The sequence below is a fragment of the Serinus canaria genome, chromosome 27 (assembly GCF_022539315.1).
Source record: "Serinus canaria isolate serCan28SL12 chromosome 27, serCan2020, whole genome shotgun sequence".
NCBI classification, from domain to species: domain Eukaryota; kingdom Metazoa; phylum Chordata; class Aves; order Passeriformes; family Fringillidae; genus Serinus; species Serinus canaria.
In genome coordinates, this window is record NC_066340.1 from 3301414 (window position 1) to 3319641 (window position 18228).

Genomic DNA, 18228 nt, shown 5'->3' on the forward strand with positions numbered 1-18228 from the left:
ATTATATGATTTTATGATTCTATGAGTGCTGCAGTTTCTTCCTGAAAACAACACTTCAAACAACCCCAGAAGAGTGATCAGGATAGCATCACTTTCCTGGTCTGGGCCCGTGCAGTACATAAGCTAAGTTTTCTGCCTGCACTGCTGCATTCCTGCCTTAGAAATCCTGGGGCCTTTAATCCCAGGGATCAGAAGAAGCCTTCATTGGGGAACAGGCATGGAACAAACCTGGAAATGAAAAGGCAGCAGTGTAGGAAATGAAAGCACAGCCCATATCATTAGGTGTGCTGGTTTGCATTCAAGATGAGCTTGCTGGGAAATTGTTACCTCTGCAAAGGCTGCCCCTGGTCCTGCGGCAGTGAAGGGCAGGTATAAAAGGCAGCCTGAGTCTCTGCTCTCTCATCCACTTCTCTTGCTTCCTTCTGCTTGGGAACCAGGTGAGTCTGAAGCCCCTTCTCTTTCCCTGCCAAAGTGAAATCTCTTCTTGGGGGACATCTCGAGTGATGTTGGCTTTCTCATATTTGGAGATTGGGGCATCTGGTCATGAGAGAGAAAAGCGTGGAGGAGGCTGGCATAGAGAGAGCCTGGTGATGGTGGTGCCTTTTGCTTTATGGCCTGGCAGAGACCTTCCTGAGTCAGGCTGCTCTTTGTAGGGCTCCTGGCCCAGTCTCCAGCTTCCCAGCCATGATGGCCTTGGCTCTTTTGTGATGGGGTAACCAGACTGCTCCTCACCTACCCACCCAGCCACCCAGCCAGCCACCCACCCAGCCTTGTGCTCTGTTTCCTCTCTGCTCTCTCTGCCAGGTGCACTTGCAGCCTCAAGACATGTCCTGCAACACCCAGTGCCGTCCCTGCCAGCCCTGTGGCCCCACCCCACTGGCCAACAGCTGCAATGAGTGCTGTGTCAGGCAGTGCCAGGACTCCACTGTTGTCATTGAGCCACCTGCTGTGGTGGTGACCCTGCCTGGGCCCATCCTGAGCTCCTTCCCACAGAACACTGTGGTGGGATCTTCCACCTCTGCTGCTGTTGGCAACATCCTCAGCTCTGACGGAGTGCCCATCAACTCTGGGGGCTTTGACATCTCCAGCATCACCAGGCGCTATGGTGGCAACAGATGTCGTCCCTGCTAATGGTGCTGAGAAAGCCCCAACCAGACATCTTGAGGAACTCAGAACATGGCAGAGAATCTAGGTTTTGAGTGCTGGTTGGGCAGAGGATCTAGGTTTTGAGTGCTGTTTGCACAATAGCTGACCGAACTTGCCTTTCTCTCCCTTTTCAATGTTTGCATTGGTTCCTATGTGCTTCTACGTTCCCCAAATGCCAGCTTGAGAGGGACCATTTGGTTTCTCCCCTTTGTGGGACAGGTAGACTAATATTATGCAGGAACTATTCCAGAGCCAAGGAGCGTAGACTCTCTGCTGCCCTTGATGCTGCCTGTGCTGCTGACCTCCGCTTTCAGTGGCTTTGTTTCCTTCTTTCATTTCATTAAAGTTCTGCTGCATTCAAATCTAGTGTCTGTGTGGTCCTTCCCTCAGTTGCACTTCTGAATGCCAAAGGAGAAAGGTGCTGCTTAGTCATGGAAATGGGTGAGGGCATAAGGAGACCTTTCTCCATTCACAGAGGAATGGAATTTTGGGGCACCATGGAGGCACAGCTATTAAGGGTACAATCTCTTGGAGCTGAGGAAGACATCCCCTGGTTGCTCTGCTTCCAGACACCAAGCCTTGCCTTGATGTATCTTTGCCCACAAATACCCAGAAAGCTGGGAGACCTTGAAGCAATAGCAGCCCCATGATTTCCTGAGGAAAGGTGCTCCTGTCAGTATGGTCAGAGCTGCACTGAGGTTGTTGATGTGAGGGTCTTGGACATAATTTCCTCTGCAGAATAACGGGAGTCGGAATGCAAAAAACAACCTTTGCATTCAACCATGGTTTCTACTCCATTTTCCTTTCCTCTTCATGACTCAGTAAAAAGTGAGGACAAATACCCATTGAGCATTTTCTTTTCCCTATGCCATAGTCCTTTAGATCAGAACATGTCGAATCTAGAGTCTCAGTCTCTGCCTGGCACAGCACCAGGCCAATGGACTGCACTGGCACATTTGGCATTGGTTTGAACACGAGGCAGAGACGTGTCTCACAGCAGAGAGCATTGACACTGCATTGCAAGCAGACTCACTTGACCATAGCCTGGATAAAGCTGGCAGGACTTCTTAGACTTTCTGCTGTCCATAAAGCAAGCCTCATCCTTTTGAAGTCCCTAGATCTTGTGAGAGCTGGGTCCTGGGCTGGAGAAGCAGGGAATGAGGACTGCAAGCCATGTTTTAGACATACCCAATATTGTTTACAGTGAATTATAATAAGGATCCAAACTTGTATGTAATTGTCCTAATTTGGACAATTCATCCAGGAATCATCATCACCAGAGTGTGAGCTTTGAAGCAGTAGGAAAAGGAGGATTGACGATAGAGAACACTATCATTTCAGTGCCTGAGGTGAGAGTAATTCTCTGCCAGATTCGTTCAGCTACACTGAAGTTCTTTCACACTCTGGGTGCTCTGTGGAGCTTATTGGCAGAGCAGTGAAGAATGTCCCTGCTGTAAGCAGAGCATTCCCTCATGAGGAGGGACACACACACACACTTAAGCACGTCAGTAAGGAATCATGTACAAATTTTTTTGCACCTACATATATTCACACAAGTGCATATGAGATAAGAACATGCAAAGTTACAGCCAGCATAGCTTCATGAGAGGGAAGTCCTGCTTTGTCAGATCTGGTTTCCTTTTATGACATGACAACCCACCTGCTTAATCAAGGGAAAATAATTGATGTAATCTTTTTTGGACTTCAGTGAAGCTTTTGATGGGATCTCCAGCAGGATCCTTCTGTACAAAATGTCAGGCCCACACAGCTGGACAAAGACACCATGAGATGGGTGAGCAACTGGCTCACAGGTCAGGCACAAAGCCTGATGGTGACTGGGGTGACATCAGACTGGTGATCTGTCACTGCTGGGGTTCTGTAGTGCTTCATCCTCAGCCCTGTGCTCTTCATCACCCACATAAATGACTGGAATGCAGGACTGGAAGGGAAACTAAGCAAGTTCATGGATGATACAAAACTGGGAGGAGCTGTCAACTCCCTCAAAGGCAGAGAGGCTCTGCAGAGAGACCTGGACAAATTAGAGGTGGGCAATCACCAACCACATGAAGTTCAACAAGAAGAAGTGCCAGGTTCTGCAGCTGGAATGGGGCAACCCTGGATAGTACAGACAGACTGGGGAACAAGAGCCTGGAAAGCAGTGCCATGGAAAGGGACCTGGGGGTCCTGGTTGATGGCAAGCTGGACATGAGTCAGCAGTGCCTTGGCAGCCAGGAAGGCCAATAGTGTCCTGGGGGGCATCAGGCCCAACATTGCCAGCTGGGCAAGGGAGGGGATTGTCAACGCTGTCAGAACCTCACCCTAAGTTCTGGATGCAGTTGTAGGCATCACAATTTAAAAGGGAACATTAAGCCATTTGAGAGTGTCCAAAGGAGGCCACAAGGGTTGGGAAGGGCCTTGAAAGGAAGTTTTATGAGAAGCATCTGAGGTCACTTGGTCTGTTCAGCCTGGGGAGGAGGAGATTGAGGTCAGACCTCATTTTAGTCCACAACTTCCTTGTGAGGGGAAGAGGAGGGGAAGGCACTGATGTCTGCTCTGTGGTGACAAGACTGGAAAGAATAGGCTGAAGTTGTGTCAGAAAAAGTTTATGCTAGATATTAGAAAAATGTTCTTTGTCTAGAGGGTGGTCGGGTAGTGGACTAGGTTCCCCAGGGTAGTGGGCACAGCACCAAGCCTGATAGAGTTCAACAAAAGTTTAAATAACATTCTCAGGCACATAGGGTGACTTTTGGCAGTGTCCTGTGAAGGGCTAAGAGCTGGACTCAATGATGCTTGTGGGTCCCATCCAACTCAGCATACTCTGTGGTTCTGTAAAAGAATGAACCATGGCCTCTGCTGTGGACATGTGGAGATGATGGTGACTGGGCTGGAGCATTCTGGAGAGGAACAAGCCCAGACATGGGTTCCACACACTTCTTTCTGGAAGAGAAGGAGGAGCAGAATTTGTCTTGGCTCATTGTTAGGCAGGACAGCATAAAATCGAGGAGCTGAGTCATTCCTTGCCAAGGGGTCCTCCAAAGACCCCAAAGCAGTGATCCAGACTGAAATAATTTGCTTTAGCTACACTTGTCCAGCATGTCACATGAGTTCTCTGCCCCAGCTGATGTGTTTTGATACAGAATTGCTTGAGCTTCTCATCTTGCCACAAAAAAAAAAAAAAAAAAAAAAAAAAAAAAAAAAAAAAAAAAGGCGTTCACTGGGAAATGTGCCTGAAATAAAGAATAAAACAGGAAATAAAACCACAGCCATTCAGGAAACCAAGCCACAGCCCATAGCATTAAATGGAATGTTTTGCATTTCAAATGTGATATTTCACATTCAAGATGAGTCTGACAGAAAATAACTCAGGGCCTGGGCAGTGGCTGCATAGGAGCTGGTAGCTCTTCTGGAGCCTGGCAGGATGAGGCTACTGAGCCCTCATACATCTCTGCAGAGCCTCCACCTCCTGGCCCTGGATTCTTTGACTCACTCCTGCTGTGGTTCTCCTCATATGTCCTTATATTTTTCTTCCTCCCCACCCTCTTTCCAAGTATCCCTCATGCCCCAAGACATGTCCTGCATACAGCAGTGCAAGCCTTGCACCCCTTGCTGCCAGCCTTGTGACCCCACCCCACTGGCCCCCACCCCACTGACCCCAACAGCTGCAGTGAGTGACGGGGTTTTAAGAAAAGCTCAGGGAAATAAATGAAGACTTTTTATTAAAAAAGAAAACAAACAAAAACCCCAGACCTTTTTCATAGGAACAGATGAGGAGGCTCAGGTGACTCTCTGATTGGTTCCTGCCAGTCCTTGGTGCTGTGCAGAGCACACAGAGAAGAGAACGGACAAGTATTCCCTGCACAGCACATGGCAAATACTTTCCTGTTCTAGGATGCACAGGGAAAACAGTTCCAAAGCAGGGTTTTTTCCACCACCCTTCTTCTCAAGCCACTGATATTGACTCCTTCTGGGGGAATGTAATGGCCTGAAGGTCTCTGGGTGCACCAAGGAAATAGTGCTCCAAAAGAAGAGTTTACCTTTCCCCAAGCTCAGCCTTGAAATGACACATCCCCTCCCTGCCATGAGTTGTTGCACAGCTGAGGAAGCTCCCTGCACCAGGGTGTCCTGCACAACACAGAGGTACAAGGCAGTGTCAGAGAGCTCCACTTCCTCCAGCTGCTGGGCACTGGATTTGCCCGTGGTATTCAGGTATGTGGTGATTTGGCTGCTGTGCCTGGGGCCAATCTCTGATTGATAGGAGATCAGCTGTGGAGCTTGGCCTTTCCTCAGCTGCTACCAGAACAGGCACTAAATTTATTGGTCTGATAGGCACAAACTGAATGGAAGGTGCCCTCTCTTCTCCTCTCCATCATTGCTGCGTGACAGTGATATGCCCAATAGTGCTTGTTAAGCGGTTTATTCTGTTGTACCCCCATGTTCTCCCTGAGTTGGTTTGCCCCTGTGTTTTACCCTCCCTCAAAGCTGTCCCTCATGCTAGTCCCCACCCCTTATTCCAGGTCTTTCCCTGCCTGTCAAGGCAACCCAACCCCTTATTCCAGAACCTTGCCTGCCATTCATACCTTGGGCCAATCCCAGACTGCAACACCCCCTTGGAAATCCCCTAAGCTTTGAAGTCTCATTGGCCCATGTGACTTACCCTCTCCTCCTACCTACTCTGATTGGTTCTGATCTGCTGATGTAATCCCTTCACTCCTCTCCCTGTTATCTCTCCATTAGTTGTTTGTTTGTATCCCCTGATTTGTAACTGTATAAAACCCAAGCACAGCAGTGCTTGAGTTTTTTTTATTCCTGATCTCTTCACTTGGAGTAAGGTCTTCGTTGTTGGAACCTCAAGGCCTGAGAGCCTTCTCCTTTGCCTAGCCCTGCCGTGGCTGTAACATTCTTCACATTAGAGCAAGCACCTCTTCAGGTTCAGTTGCAGGTAAAATCCAAACCTCAGTTGTTCCGCACTCCTGGTGCGGTGCCAGAATTATTCCAGAGGTAGCCCAGGCTCTGGTGACTGCATCACTGGACTAGGTAAGGGAGTGGAAGAGAAAGAAGGGATGAAGCTGTCGGCTAGACCCAGGAATTCTTGTTTCCCTTCACAACTGTTGCCTGATGTCTTCCTGATGGCCTTTAGCTGCTGAGTAGCCAGGGGAGACTTCATCACCTCTAAGGAAAAGGGCAAGAAGAAAAATCTACTGCAGTGTATCCAACTCTCTGCTTCCTTCACCTATTTTGTCTGAGTAGACTGGAAGATTTTCAAGAGAACGAAGGACTTAGAGGCCTAGGCTTGGATGCAAAACAACTTTATTGAGTGTAAAGAAGAAAAGGAGGTGGCTCACCGAGAGAATCAGATGCAGACACTAGGATGCGGTAGAGCTCCTGCAGAGTGTGCATCTGCTTGCCCAAAAGAGAGAGGGAGGGTCACGTGTCCGCATTAGACTGGCCAGAGGAGACACGGACAGCAAAGAAAACAGGAAAAAAAGGTGAAAGAAGGAAACAATGGTTTGATGTTGTAAAGACAATGTTCCAAATCTTTTATCTCCTGCCCAGATCTGTCTTCTGAGGTCTTGGAAGCTCTTGTATAAAGACATTGCCGGCAGATTTAGCAGGGGCGGCATCTGCTGCCACCATAGCAGTTGGTGATGCAGGAGAGGTCAAAGCCCCCAGAGCTGATGGGCACTCCCTGAGAGCTAAGGATGCTGCCAACAGCAGCAGAGGTGGAGGATCCCACGGCGGTGTTCTGTGGGAAGGAGCTGAGGATGGGGCCAGGCAGGGTCACCAGCACAGCAGGCGGCTCAATGACAACGTGGGAGCTCTGGCACTGCCTGACACAGCACTCATTGCAGCTGCTGGCCAGCGGGCAGGGGCCACAGGGCTGGCAGCAAGGGTCACAGGGCTTGCAGCAGGACATGGCTCGGGGTCACAGGTGCACCTAGGATGGAAGAAAGGGAGAAGCACAAAGTGAGGATAAATAAGAACCAGTGCTACCACCAAACACCCTGCAGTCAAGGCACCTCCTGGCACACATTGCAGTTCCCAGCTCAAAGCCTAGCAGCCACCTCAGCCAAGTTCCAGCCTCTCTCTGTCTGCACAAGAGCTTCTCTCCCCTGCCCTCTCCCAGCACAAGCAGTTCTCAGCATTGGGCTCTTACAGCCCATCTCAGCTGAGACTTCCAGCCAGGCAAGAGCTGCTCTTGAAGCAGCAGCAGCAGGAGGAGGAGAAGAGGTTTCCCACTCACCTGATTCCTGAAGAGGAGGAGGTGAGAGAAGTGGATGAGAGAGCAGAGACTTGGGCTGCCTTTTATAGCAGTCCTGCCTTGCCTCAGGCCCAGAGGCATCTTAAGTGGAAGTCATAATTTTCTGACCAGCTCATGTCAAATGTGCGCCATTTCAGGTAATGGTATGAGCTGTGTCTTGGTTTCCTGTACTTCAGCCTTTTCATGTCCTGGCTTCAGCCACGTGCTTGCCTATGTGAAGATCTCATTCTGTAAGTGCTGGGATGAGAGCCTCAAGGATTTCTGAGGTAAAAGTCTCAGATCAAGGTCTCTTGGCATTCCTTGTGGGCAGGTGATGTTCACTTGGGTAATTTCTGAGTGGTTTGGTTTTGTCCAAGTTGTCAAGAAATGGGCACCTCTTTTATGCATCTTGCCCACACACCCAAGGACTGCCACATGAGGGGACATGACAACTTCCTCCCCTCTGCTTTTTCTTAGCACTTGTTTGCTGTGTCTCCCAGGCCAGTCTAAGTGGGGATATTTTGCCCTCTCTCCCTCTGCATGGCAGGCAGATGGACACCATGCAGGAGCTCCACTGCATTTTAGTGACTGCCCCTGGTGCTCTCCTTTTCTTCCTTAGTCTCATTAAAGTTGTTGTGCTCTCATGCCTTGGCCTCCAAGTTCTCCATTGTTCTGTGGTGACTCTTCCAATCCGCTCAAGTACAAAGTTAAAAAAGGCAGGGGGTGTGAATCCCTGCAGTGGATTTTCCTCTGTGTTCTTTCCCTTGGAGCTAATGAAGGCATCCTTGACTACTACAAACAGAGGCCACCAATGAAATCACAAGTTCAAAGGGTCGCAGTGGTGGGGATAGGATATAAAAATTCCTTTGCCTTCAGCCTTGAGTAATACTCTAATCCATGTCATCCCATGGATATCCATGGTCTCCTGCATGCAGAAAAGTAATTCTTCAAGGCACTGCTGGGCTCTGAATAACAACTCAGGTACAGAGTGTCCCATGAAGCCCGTGAGGTTTCACACATGCTCCTGCCCTCAGTTCAAGGTAGAGACGTGATTTTTCTCCATCTTACTGGCCCCTGTGCACATCTTACTATGTCCAGAAACCTAGGCTTCATCTGCTCCTGCTGAGACCCAAGCACTGGTCTCAGTTGCCAGCACTCAAATAATCTCCAGTTCCTCTTCACTCAGTGTGTGACCCTCATGGACAGCCCCTCCATGTTGGGTCTTTATGGTGAAACTCTCAGTGCTCTTGGTAAATCCCATTTAATCACTAAAATACTGTGATAATGTCCTCCCCAAGAGTCCTGTTCTCCAGGGAGAAAAGGCTACACTCCTTCAGTCTTTCCTTATAGCACAGGCTCTCCACCTCTTTGCTTTTCTTTGACACACACAGTGGGGTGGGAGCAGCTGCTGGATCAGGATCAGCAGAGGCCACATCAGGGGACTTGGATTAAGCAATGGCTTTCCTGGGTGCATGTGGGCCAATCAGCAGAAACACCCGGGTGAAGACGAACACAAACCCAATGTACACATGACCAGGGCTTGCAGGAAGCAATGGTTTTCCTGGTGACAAGGAAAGTCTCCATCAGCTTTGATGCAGCAGTGGAGGAGTGCCAGACCTTCTCAAAGGAAACACGATGAGGAGGAACAATTGCCATAAGGTCTGCAGGTACTGATTGCTCCATGCAGGGCCATTTTTCACCAGGGTTAGCAGATAAGTGGAGAAGAAAAGGTTCATTGTATGTATGGTAATTCCTGATTGCACTGACCTTTTGATTGTCTCATTCTTAATTGTCTAGTTCAAATGCCCAAAACTCCTGATAGCTGCAAACTCATGGAATCATGAAAATGCCTTCAAGATCATCAAGTCCAACCATAAATCTAATACTGCCCTCTCTGCTACTAACCCAAGTTCCCATGTGCCACATCTACACTTCTTTGAAATCACCTCCAGCAGTGGTGACTTAACCACCTCCCTCAACAGTGTGTTCCAATGCTTGATATGAATTTTTCCCTAGTATCCAATCTAAACCTCCCCTGGTGCAACTTAAGGCCAATTCCTCCTGTCTTATTACTTGGGAGCAGAGACTGACACCCACCTTTCTACAACCTCCTTCCAGGTGGTGTTAGAGTGATAAACTTTCCCCTTGGCCTCCATTTCTCCAGACCAAATAAATCCAGTTCTCTCTAAAAAGTAGCTCATAGATGGAGGTTTTATCACATGTCACTGGGATGAGAAGAGAACACAACTTTCAGAGTACTCTTAGTACAGCACTAGGATCAAACCCTCCCAGCAGAAGCCCACCTGAGTATAACAATGAGTGTTGATCACAGAGTAGTGAAGGAAGCAAAATAAAAACTGTCTCATGTCACATGCAGACCTTGGGCATGTGTACAAGAAGCATGAGAGCAGGGTTGATTTCTGGCCATGAGAGGAGTCCAGAGGAATGACAGAGGTACAAATCACCTGGATGCCACTGGCACTTAATCTAAACCTTCTTTGTCCACTGATGTCTTTCTGCCCTGAAATCCTTGATGCTGTCATCCTGGCACTTTGAGAAATGACTATTCATATAGGAAAGCACGTGGCAGAAGCCAGGAAATGGAAAAGCCACAGTGCAGGAAACTGGGACACAGCCCCTACCATTAGCTGGGATAGTTCACATTTGACATGAGCTGGTCAGAAAATTATGACTTCCACTTAAGATGCCTCTGGGACTGAGGCAGGGCAGGACTGCTATAAAAGGCAGCCCAAGTCTCTGCTCTCTCATCCACTTCTCTCACCTCCTCCTCCTCAGGAATCAGGTGAGTGCAAAGCCTCTTCTCCTCCTCCTGCTGCTGCTTCAAGAGCAGCTCTTGCCTGGCTGGAAGTCTCAGCTGAGAGGAGCTGTCGTAGTGCAGGGCTGGGAGCTGTTTGTGCTGGGAGAGGGCAGGGGAGAGAAGCTCTTGTGCAGACAGAGAGAGGCTGGAACTTGGCTGAGGTGGCTCCTGGGCTTTGAGTTGGGCCCTGCAATGTGGGCCAGGAGGTGCCTTGACTGCAGGGTCTTTGGGTGCAGTGCTACTTGTCACGTGTCCTCACTTTGTGCTTCTCTCTGCCTTCCCTCCTAGGTGCACCTGTGACCCCGAGCCATGTCCTGCTGCCAGCCCTGCAACCCCTGCGGCCAGTCCTGTGGCCCCTGCCCGCTGGCCAGCAGCTGCAATGAGTGCTGTGTCAGGCAGTGCCAGAGCTCCCACGTTGTCATTGAGCCGCCTGCTGTGCTGGTGACCCTGCCTGGCCCCATCCTCAGCTCCTTCCCACAGAACACCGCCGTGGGATCCTCCACCTCTGCTGCTGTTGGCAGCATCCTTAGCTCTCAGGGAGTGCCCATCAGCTCTGGGGGCTTTGACATCTCCTGCATCACCAACTGCTATGGTGGCAGCAGATGCCGCCCCTGCTAAATCTGCCGGCAACCTCCTCAGGGAAGAACCTCCAAGACCTCAGAACACGGTTCTGGGCAGAACATGATTCTGGGCAGGAGATAGAGCTTCTGGACATTCTCTTTACAGCTTTCGGATGATTTCTTTCTCCTACTATTCCATCTTCTTTCTGAGCTGTCCATGTGTCCCCAGATCAGCGGAGGGGACCTGTTTGCCTCTCTTCCTCTTTAGTGCAGGCAGATGCACAGCCTGCACGAGCTCCACCGCATCTTAGTGGCTATTCCTGGTGCTCTCTGTGAGCCATGTCCTTTTCTTTACACTCAATAAAGCTTTTTTGCATCCAAGCCTTGGCCTCTGAGTCATTTTTCATTTTCTGGCAAACTTTCCGTATTGCTTTGGGAGAATGATGGAGGAAGAAGAGGGTTCAACTTCCTTGAAGCTGATAAAGTCATACCCAGCTACTCCACAGCCAAAGGTCATCAGGAAGACCATGGCTTCAAAGTTTGCAAAAGTTGTGTAGAGAAACAACAATGTCTGGAGACAGCCTATAACCTCACTTCTTCTTTCTCCTTCCCTCCATTACCTGGTCTAGAGTCCATGGCCTGCACAGAGGAGCATGGGTGGATGAGATACACTCCCTCAGCACAGGCAGGACTCAGTTGGTATCCTAGACATGCAGGGCTGAAGTAATTCACGAGTTTCATATCAGCCATACTCAGGCTAATGCAGTGGTAAATTAATTTCAGCTGAATTTGTGCAAATGTCCTATGGCTTTATTATAAATTTCTCAGCTGTATGAATGTATGTAATTTGTGTTTTTCCTGGATGAGGCCTTTGATGAAACCAGTGCCCACTGCTGTTGGGTCAACCTTTGATTGACAGTCCATGCTCACTTTGTGACCTCATTCCTGTGTTTGCACTGTATTGTGTTGTGCTTGTCTCCAGGAGAAAGAACAAGGATGTTTGTTGCAAAAATGGGTTGCCTACCTCTTTATGGCCCCTTCTCCAGCCACAACCTGTTTCTCACAGTGCCTTCTTACCAACAGTCTTTGGTTGGGTCCCTGGCTATCTGTTACTAGTGCTTGAGATGCTTTATCATCTGGGCTTCTGCACCACCTGTGGCTCAAACATCCATATGGACTTGGAATGAAAAAGAAGAAGTAGAGAAAGAGATAGCGAAGGAGTGTGCACTATATAAGTGATCTCTGAATTTGGGGGTTAATTTCTTTATAATCCTTGACATTGTAATATACAATCTGATTATGAAAATAAAAGGCAAAAAGGTTAACATCAGAAGGACAGTCACAGGGTGAAACATTTTATTATGAACTTCAGTTGTTCTTGGTGATCATCCAACTAAAATGTCCCAACAACTGTGTTCCCTCTCTTTCTTTGGTTGCTCCATCAGCCTGTGGATTTTTCTACTTTAGGATGAATGGTAATCAAAATTTTCTGTCCATTTTCTCGAGCTTCCTTCAGGAGCATTTTTCACATACAAGTGAAGTTCATTCAGTAGGAATAAGCTGCTGCTCTTAAGTCAATGCATAATTAAATCATAGCAATTGGTAAGATACAAGAGGAACTAAATAACTGAAATCACATCCCATAATGTCAACAAAGTTACAAGCACAAACACTATCATACTTGCATGTACAATAATGTTGTCTACAAATACAAAATCAGAAGGGGTTCTCACACAAGCATATCCATTCCATCAGGCCCATCTCCACTGGGATTTAATCTTGACACAATGATTTTGTACATGGTATATACTGGTGCACCATGCACTGTTACAACAAAAACTGTGGCTTATGATTAGAGAGGTCATAAAGGAAAATTAAGAGTTGCTACTATTATCTAGTTGCTAGGAGTGGAATTCCCTTTTGTATTATCCCAGGTTACCTTTTGAATGCCACCTTCCTTTGTAATTGCTGCTCCAGTGAATTGCAGCCACAGGAGAGAAGTGGGTGTAGTGTAGAATGCATATGGTTACCATATTGATTAACAAAAACAAAAGAAGCCAGGGTTTCAACCTGTGGGTTGAGCTTGTTGATGTGTCAACCAAATTTGGTTCCTTCTGGCAATGATTGCTCCTACAAAGATGATAAGCAGTTCTTTGCTAAGTAACTCAATCTTCAGTGGGATGTGCTGGCACAATTCCCAGTAATGTTCCTGGAAAGATAAAACAGTACAAGTCTCAGCAGAGCTGGCCCAGACAGGTTACCTCTTAAATGCTCAAGATGTATAACAGCTTGAAGTAATGACAAAAGTACCTTCTCCCACTCAGAGTATCCCTGTTCTGTCTCTTTAAATGCAGTTGAGTTGAGTAATAGAAATGACTTTATTACAAATAACACACTTGGCATGGAAATTGGTGTAAATTATCTTCTATTGTAAAAACAGGGTAGTGCACCATTGTTGGAGGTTAGGATTTTTCCTTTTTTTTTTTTCTTTCTGCTAGGGAATTTTTCTCCCATTTGTTGCCTAAGACATGGGAACAATGATACTTGGCAGAGAAAAGATGTGGCTGGGATGGGGACGAGGGGGGAAGGGTGCAGCTCACTGCAGTCTCTTAGCTGGGGAGTGAGCTTGGTGGCTAGGGAGGTTTTCTCTTAGGAAGTGCAGAGACACTGTGGGACTAGGCTGGGGGTCAGGGACTGAGCTCAGCCTTCTCTCACCTTCTCGCTTGGGGATCGGAGGGAAGATGGTTGTGGTATTTGTACTGGATTGCTGCTGTGGGGAGAATTTGATGCCACTGCAGAGTTTTGTCCTTCACTGCTTCTCCTTACCATGGGTGAGCCTCTGCTCACAAGAGTGGCTGCTGAACTGGGATCTTTCCTACACCTGATCTCACTGGGAGGGACCCTCACCATCTGCTTGGGTTCCTCGGGGGAAGCCTGGGACCCCAGTGTGCTCCTTCTCTCTAGAAGGAGCATCTCTTGGCTCCTTGCAGGAGCCCTGATGCTGCTGCCATCCCCAGGACATCACATGGGAGACCTGAGAGCCAGGGGAAAACTCAAAAGAACCTGCTCCCTCCCCCTTCTCTCTCCTGTTTGGGGCTGCCCAGCTCTGCTGTTTTCTGCCCCTGCTCTGGTGATTTTTGCCACATTTTAATTTGACACGCTATCTCCGCCTGGACCTCTGCTGCTCCTGCCATGGATTCAGGGTTTTTTGCTACACTTTGTTTGCCTCCACAAGCCTGCTCACCTCTGTTGTTCCAGCTCGCCACTCCAAGGTTCCTCCTACAGCACAATTCACCACCCTCAGTGGCACTGAGACCAGGTGCTCCCCGTGAGTTTTGCAAAGGGAGCCACCTCCCCTCTCCTCCATTGCCTTAAATGCAATCACCTCATGAGGGAGAGGAGCTGGCACCACAGCGCCCCCTGCTGGCCTGGTGGTATCATCACACCCACCCTGCCCACCAGGAGCCAGCAGCGCCCCTGCTGGCTGTGCCCGGAACTGCAGCAAAGGGGAAAGCGCCTGCGGCTGGGAGAGGCCAGGACTGGGTGTGTGGTTCTGATTGGTGCTGCTGCCAGTGCTGTTGTTTGTTTGCCTTGTTATATATATTCTAGTAAAGAACTGCTGTTCCTTTTCCCACATCTTTGTCTGAAAGCCCTGTAATTTCAAAGTTATAATAATTTGGAGGGAAGGGTGTAATATTTTCCATTCCCTGAAGGTTCTTGCCTCCCTTGGCAGACACCTGTCTTTTAAATGAAGGCAATTGTCAATATCTGGTAGACTGAAAGAGAAGCAAGAGAGAGACATTAAATGAGAGAGAGAGAGGATGGATGGATGGATGGATGGATGGAAGGAAGGAAGGAAGGAAGGAAGGAAGGACGGAAGGAAGGAAGGAAGGAAGGAAGGAAGGAAGGAAGGAAGGAAGGAAGGAAGGAAGGAGGAAGGAAGGAAGGAAGGAAGGAAGGAAGGAAGGAAGGAAGGAAGGAAGGAAGGAAGGAGGAAGGAAGGAAGGGGGGAGGGAGGGAGGGAGGGAGGGAGGGAGGAAGGGAGGAAGGGAGGAAGGGAGGAAGGGAGGAAGATAGGTCACCAGTCCTGTCTCAACCATTGATTCAGCTGATGGAGTATCTAGGCAGAACAAAGCCATTTGTCTCAGAAAAGTGCTGTCCTGCCTCCACGTGACCCCTTCTCCAGCCATATCCCATTTGTTTTCACAGCTTCTTAGCAAGAACCCTCAGGCAGCTGCACAGGCATCAGTCTGTGGGTCTGAGACATTCAGAAGAGTCCCTCTTCCTCTGTGCTCCTACACCAGTGCTTAGTGAGATGGACACAGAAGGTGTCTGTGCCTTGAGCTCTGGGCAGGAAGAGCATGGGGGAACCAAACAAGATCATGGGGACATTGAGTGCCTGAGCTGTTATTTTGAGCCCAGTTGTGCCTTCAGGAATTTCTGAAGATGCTGTGAAAAAAAACAGAATGTGGCTGGAGAAGGGGCCATACAAAGGTAGAACATCACTTTCCTGGAATAACTAACCTTGCTGTAGTTCTGGAAGAGAAGCAAAACATGGGACAATGCAAGGAGATGAATGAAGTCACATTGTGCACATGGGCTGGAGGGGAAGGATCAAGATCACCAAAGACTCCTGAAACTTCTGGCCCGTTTCCAGAAAAGTCTAAAACAACAGATTGTGTATGAGCACTCATTTACATACAAAGCAAGAAACCTGTAATTGGGGCACACAAACTTATCCATGAAAAGGTATCCCCCAAAATCTGGGCACTGCATCAGGACCTTGGACATCCAATGGACTGGACTAGCGCAGGTGGATGGATGCTGAAGCCGGGACTGACATCTCACCCCCTGGATTGATGCTGGTACCAGGACATTTTTTTCTCTCTGGTTCTCTCTCATTCCCTCTATTTCTTTCTGTCTTTCCCTCATTAATTAATCTCTCCCTCTTTAATTTCTCTCCTCTCTTTCATCAAGCTACTTAATCCAAAACCCATTGCCATGTGCTTATACAGTAGGCCTGGGACTAGTATAACATGCCAAGATCCACACTAAGTGTGTAATTTACTAATAAAACTTGCTTTTTTTATGCAGACCCTCAGACTTTTGACATTCTTTTTGACTGTGAGCATTTATGAATTTTAGGTGTTTTATACACATTAAGAGTGGGACCCCACAGCCTGTGTAACTTGATTGGCAGATGCTGATCCCAAATTCTGCATCACCTCAGCCCAGCATGTCTGGACAGCAGCTGGGTCCTGCCAGGTGCTGAAGGACTCTCTGAGGTACCTGTCTCATCTGCCTTTGACCACATGTGCTGCTCATGGGCCCTAGACTGGGTAATGCAGGGGAGGAGAAGGAAGAGATGAAGCTGTGGACTGCTCCCAGACATTGCTGTTTCCCTTCCCCATTCCTGCTGCCCTTTGGAGCTATCTTTTCCCTGTTTGCCATTGGCTGTGGACTAGCCCCGGATTTTCTTCATCAAATCCAATGGAAAAGGCAGAAAGGAAAATTAACTGCAATGAGTCCCACACTCTGCCTATCCACCTTCTACCCTTAGCAGACTGGAACAGTTCCCACAGAAAGAAGGACAACTTAGAGGCCAAGGCTTGGATGCAAAACAACTTTAATGAATGTAAGGTAGAAACAGAGGTGGCTCACAAACAGCACCAGGAGCAGCCACTAAGATGCAGTGAAGCTCCTGCAGGGTGTCATCTGCTTGCCTGAAAGAGGGAGAGAGGGCAACACTTCCCCCTAGGCTGGCCTGGGGAGACACGGAGAGCAAGGGAAAGACAAAAAAAAAGTAGAAGGGAGCAATGGCTCAGACACTAAATACAATGTCTTAAAGCTCTATCTCCTGCCCAGATCCAGGTTCTGAGGTTGTGGAGGTTCTTGCCTAAAAACTTTAGGCAACTTTAGCAGGGACGACATCTGTTGCCACCATAGCAGTTGGTGATGCAGGAGAGGTCAAAGCCGCCAGAGTTGATGGGCACTCCGCCACAGCTGAGGATGTTGCCAACAGCAGCAGAGGTGGAGGATCCCACGGCGGTGTTCTGTGGGAAGGAGCTGAGGATGGGGCCAGGCAGGGTCACCACCACAGGTGAGGGCTGGATGGCCACATGGGAGTCCTGGCACTGCCTGACACAGCACTCATTGCAGCTGTTGGCCAGTGGAGTGGGGCCACAGGACTGGCCACAGGGGTTGCAGGGCTGGCAGCAGGACATGGCTTGGGGTCACAGGTACACCTAGGATGGAAGGCAGGGAGAAGCAGAATGTGAGGGCAAAGGAGAACCAGTGCTACCACCAAACACTCTGCAGCCAAGGCACCTCCTGGCCCACATTGCAGTGCCCAGCTCAAAGCCCAGCAGCCACCTCAGCCAAGTCCCAGCCTCTCTCTGTCTGCACAAGACCTTCTCTCCCCTGCCCTCTCCCAGCACAAACAACTCCCACTCCTTCACTACAACAGCCCCTCTCAGTTGTGACCTCCAGCCAGGCAAGAGCTGCTCTGGAAGCAGCAGGAAGAGGAGAAGAGGCTTTGCACTCACCTGATTCCTGAGGAGGAGGAGGTGAGAGAAGTGGATGAGAGAGCAGAGACCTGGGCTGCCTTTTATAGCAGTCCTGCCCTGCCTCAGGCCCAGAGGCACCTTAGTGGAAGCCACAATTTTCTGACCAGCTCATGTCAAATGCAAACTATCCCAGCTAATAATGGGGCTGTGTCCTGTTTTCCTGCACTGCTGCCTTTTCATTTCCTGGCTAATTCCGCGTGCTTTCCTATATGAAGATCTCTTTCTATAAGTGTCAAGTTGAGAGCATCAATGATTTCCAAGGCACAAAGACGTCAGCACAGGCAGAAGTCTCAGATTAATTGTTATTGGCATCCCCTGTGGGCAGGTGATGTTTACCTTTGTCATTCCTGTGGTCTTGGTGGTGGCAAAGTTGTCAGAAAATGGTCACTGCTCTTGTACTCCTTTCCCACGTGCCTGAGGACTCTGCTGTGAGGGGACACACTGTGTTTCCACAACAGAGATCTCAACTAATGACGTTTCCTGACCTTATTTGAATGTACAGTTTTTTGTTTGTTCCTTAAAGACATGTGTGAGCACACGTGTGTTAAGTCTAGGCTTGTAGCAAAATCTCTGGTTAAATTAGTGAGAAGATAATTCTAGGAGGTATTCAAAAACATGATTAACAAGGCAGTCATTTTTCACAACCAGTGTGAGTTCATGACAGAAAAGCCCTGCTTGTCAAACCTAATTTCCTTTCACAACAAGGTAACCCACCTAGCTGATAAATGGTAGCCAACTGATGCAATCTTTTATTCAATTCTCTGAAGTTTTTGATACCGTTTCTTATAGGATCCTTCTGGACAAAATGTCCAGGACACAGCTGGATAAATACTTTGTGTGATGGGTGAGCAACTGACTCATGGGTCAGGCACAAAGGATGAGAGTGGAGGGGTCCCACAG

At 48.6% G+C, this 18228-nt stretch overlaps 1 protein-coding gene and 3 pseudogenes across 1 annotated transcript; 2 read left to right on the forward strand and 2 right to left on the reverse strand.

Annotated features, from left to right (window-relative positions):
* The first annotated feature begins 288 nt into the window (after window positions 1–288).
* LOC108964778 (feather keratin Cos1-1/Cos1-3/Cos2-1-like) lies at window positions 289–1508 on the forward strand (annotated as a pseudogene).
* Window positions 1509–6436: 4928 nt separating this feature from the next.
* On the reverse strand, window positions 6437–7524 carry LOC103824565 (feather keratin Cos2-2-like; annotated as a pseudogene).
* A 2523-nt stretch (window positions 7525–10047) lies between these two features.
* On the forward strand, window positions 10048–11143 carry LOC103824566 (feather keratin Cos2-2-like; annotated as a pseudogene).
* Window positions 11144–16371: 5228 nt separating this feature from the next.
* On the reverse strand, window positions 16372–17007 carry LOC103824567 (feather keratin Cos1-2-like). Its single transcript, XM_009099862.4, has one exon. It carries the CDS (start codon window positions 16984–16986, stop codon window positions 16678–16680), a length of 309 nt encoding a protein of 102 aa, XP_009098110.2. The 5' UTR covers window positions 16987–17007; the 3' UTR covers window positions 16372–16677.
* Between the last annotated feature and the right edge of the window lie 1221 nt (window positions 17008–18228).

Coding starts and splice junctions, on each gene's coding strand:
- LOC103824567 (XM_009099862.4), bottom strand. CDS start 16,986: ATGTCCTGCTGCCAGCCCTGCAACCCCTGTGGCCAGTCCTGTGGCCCC.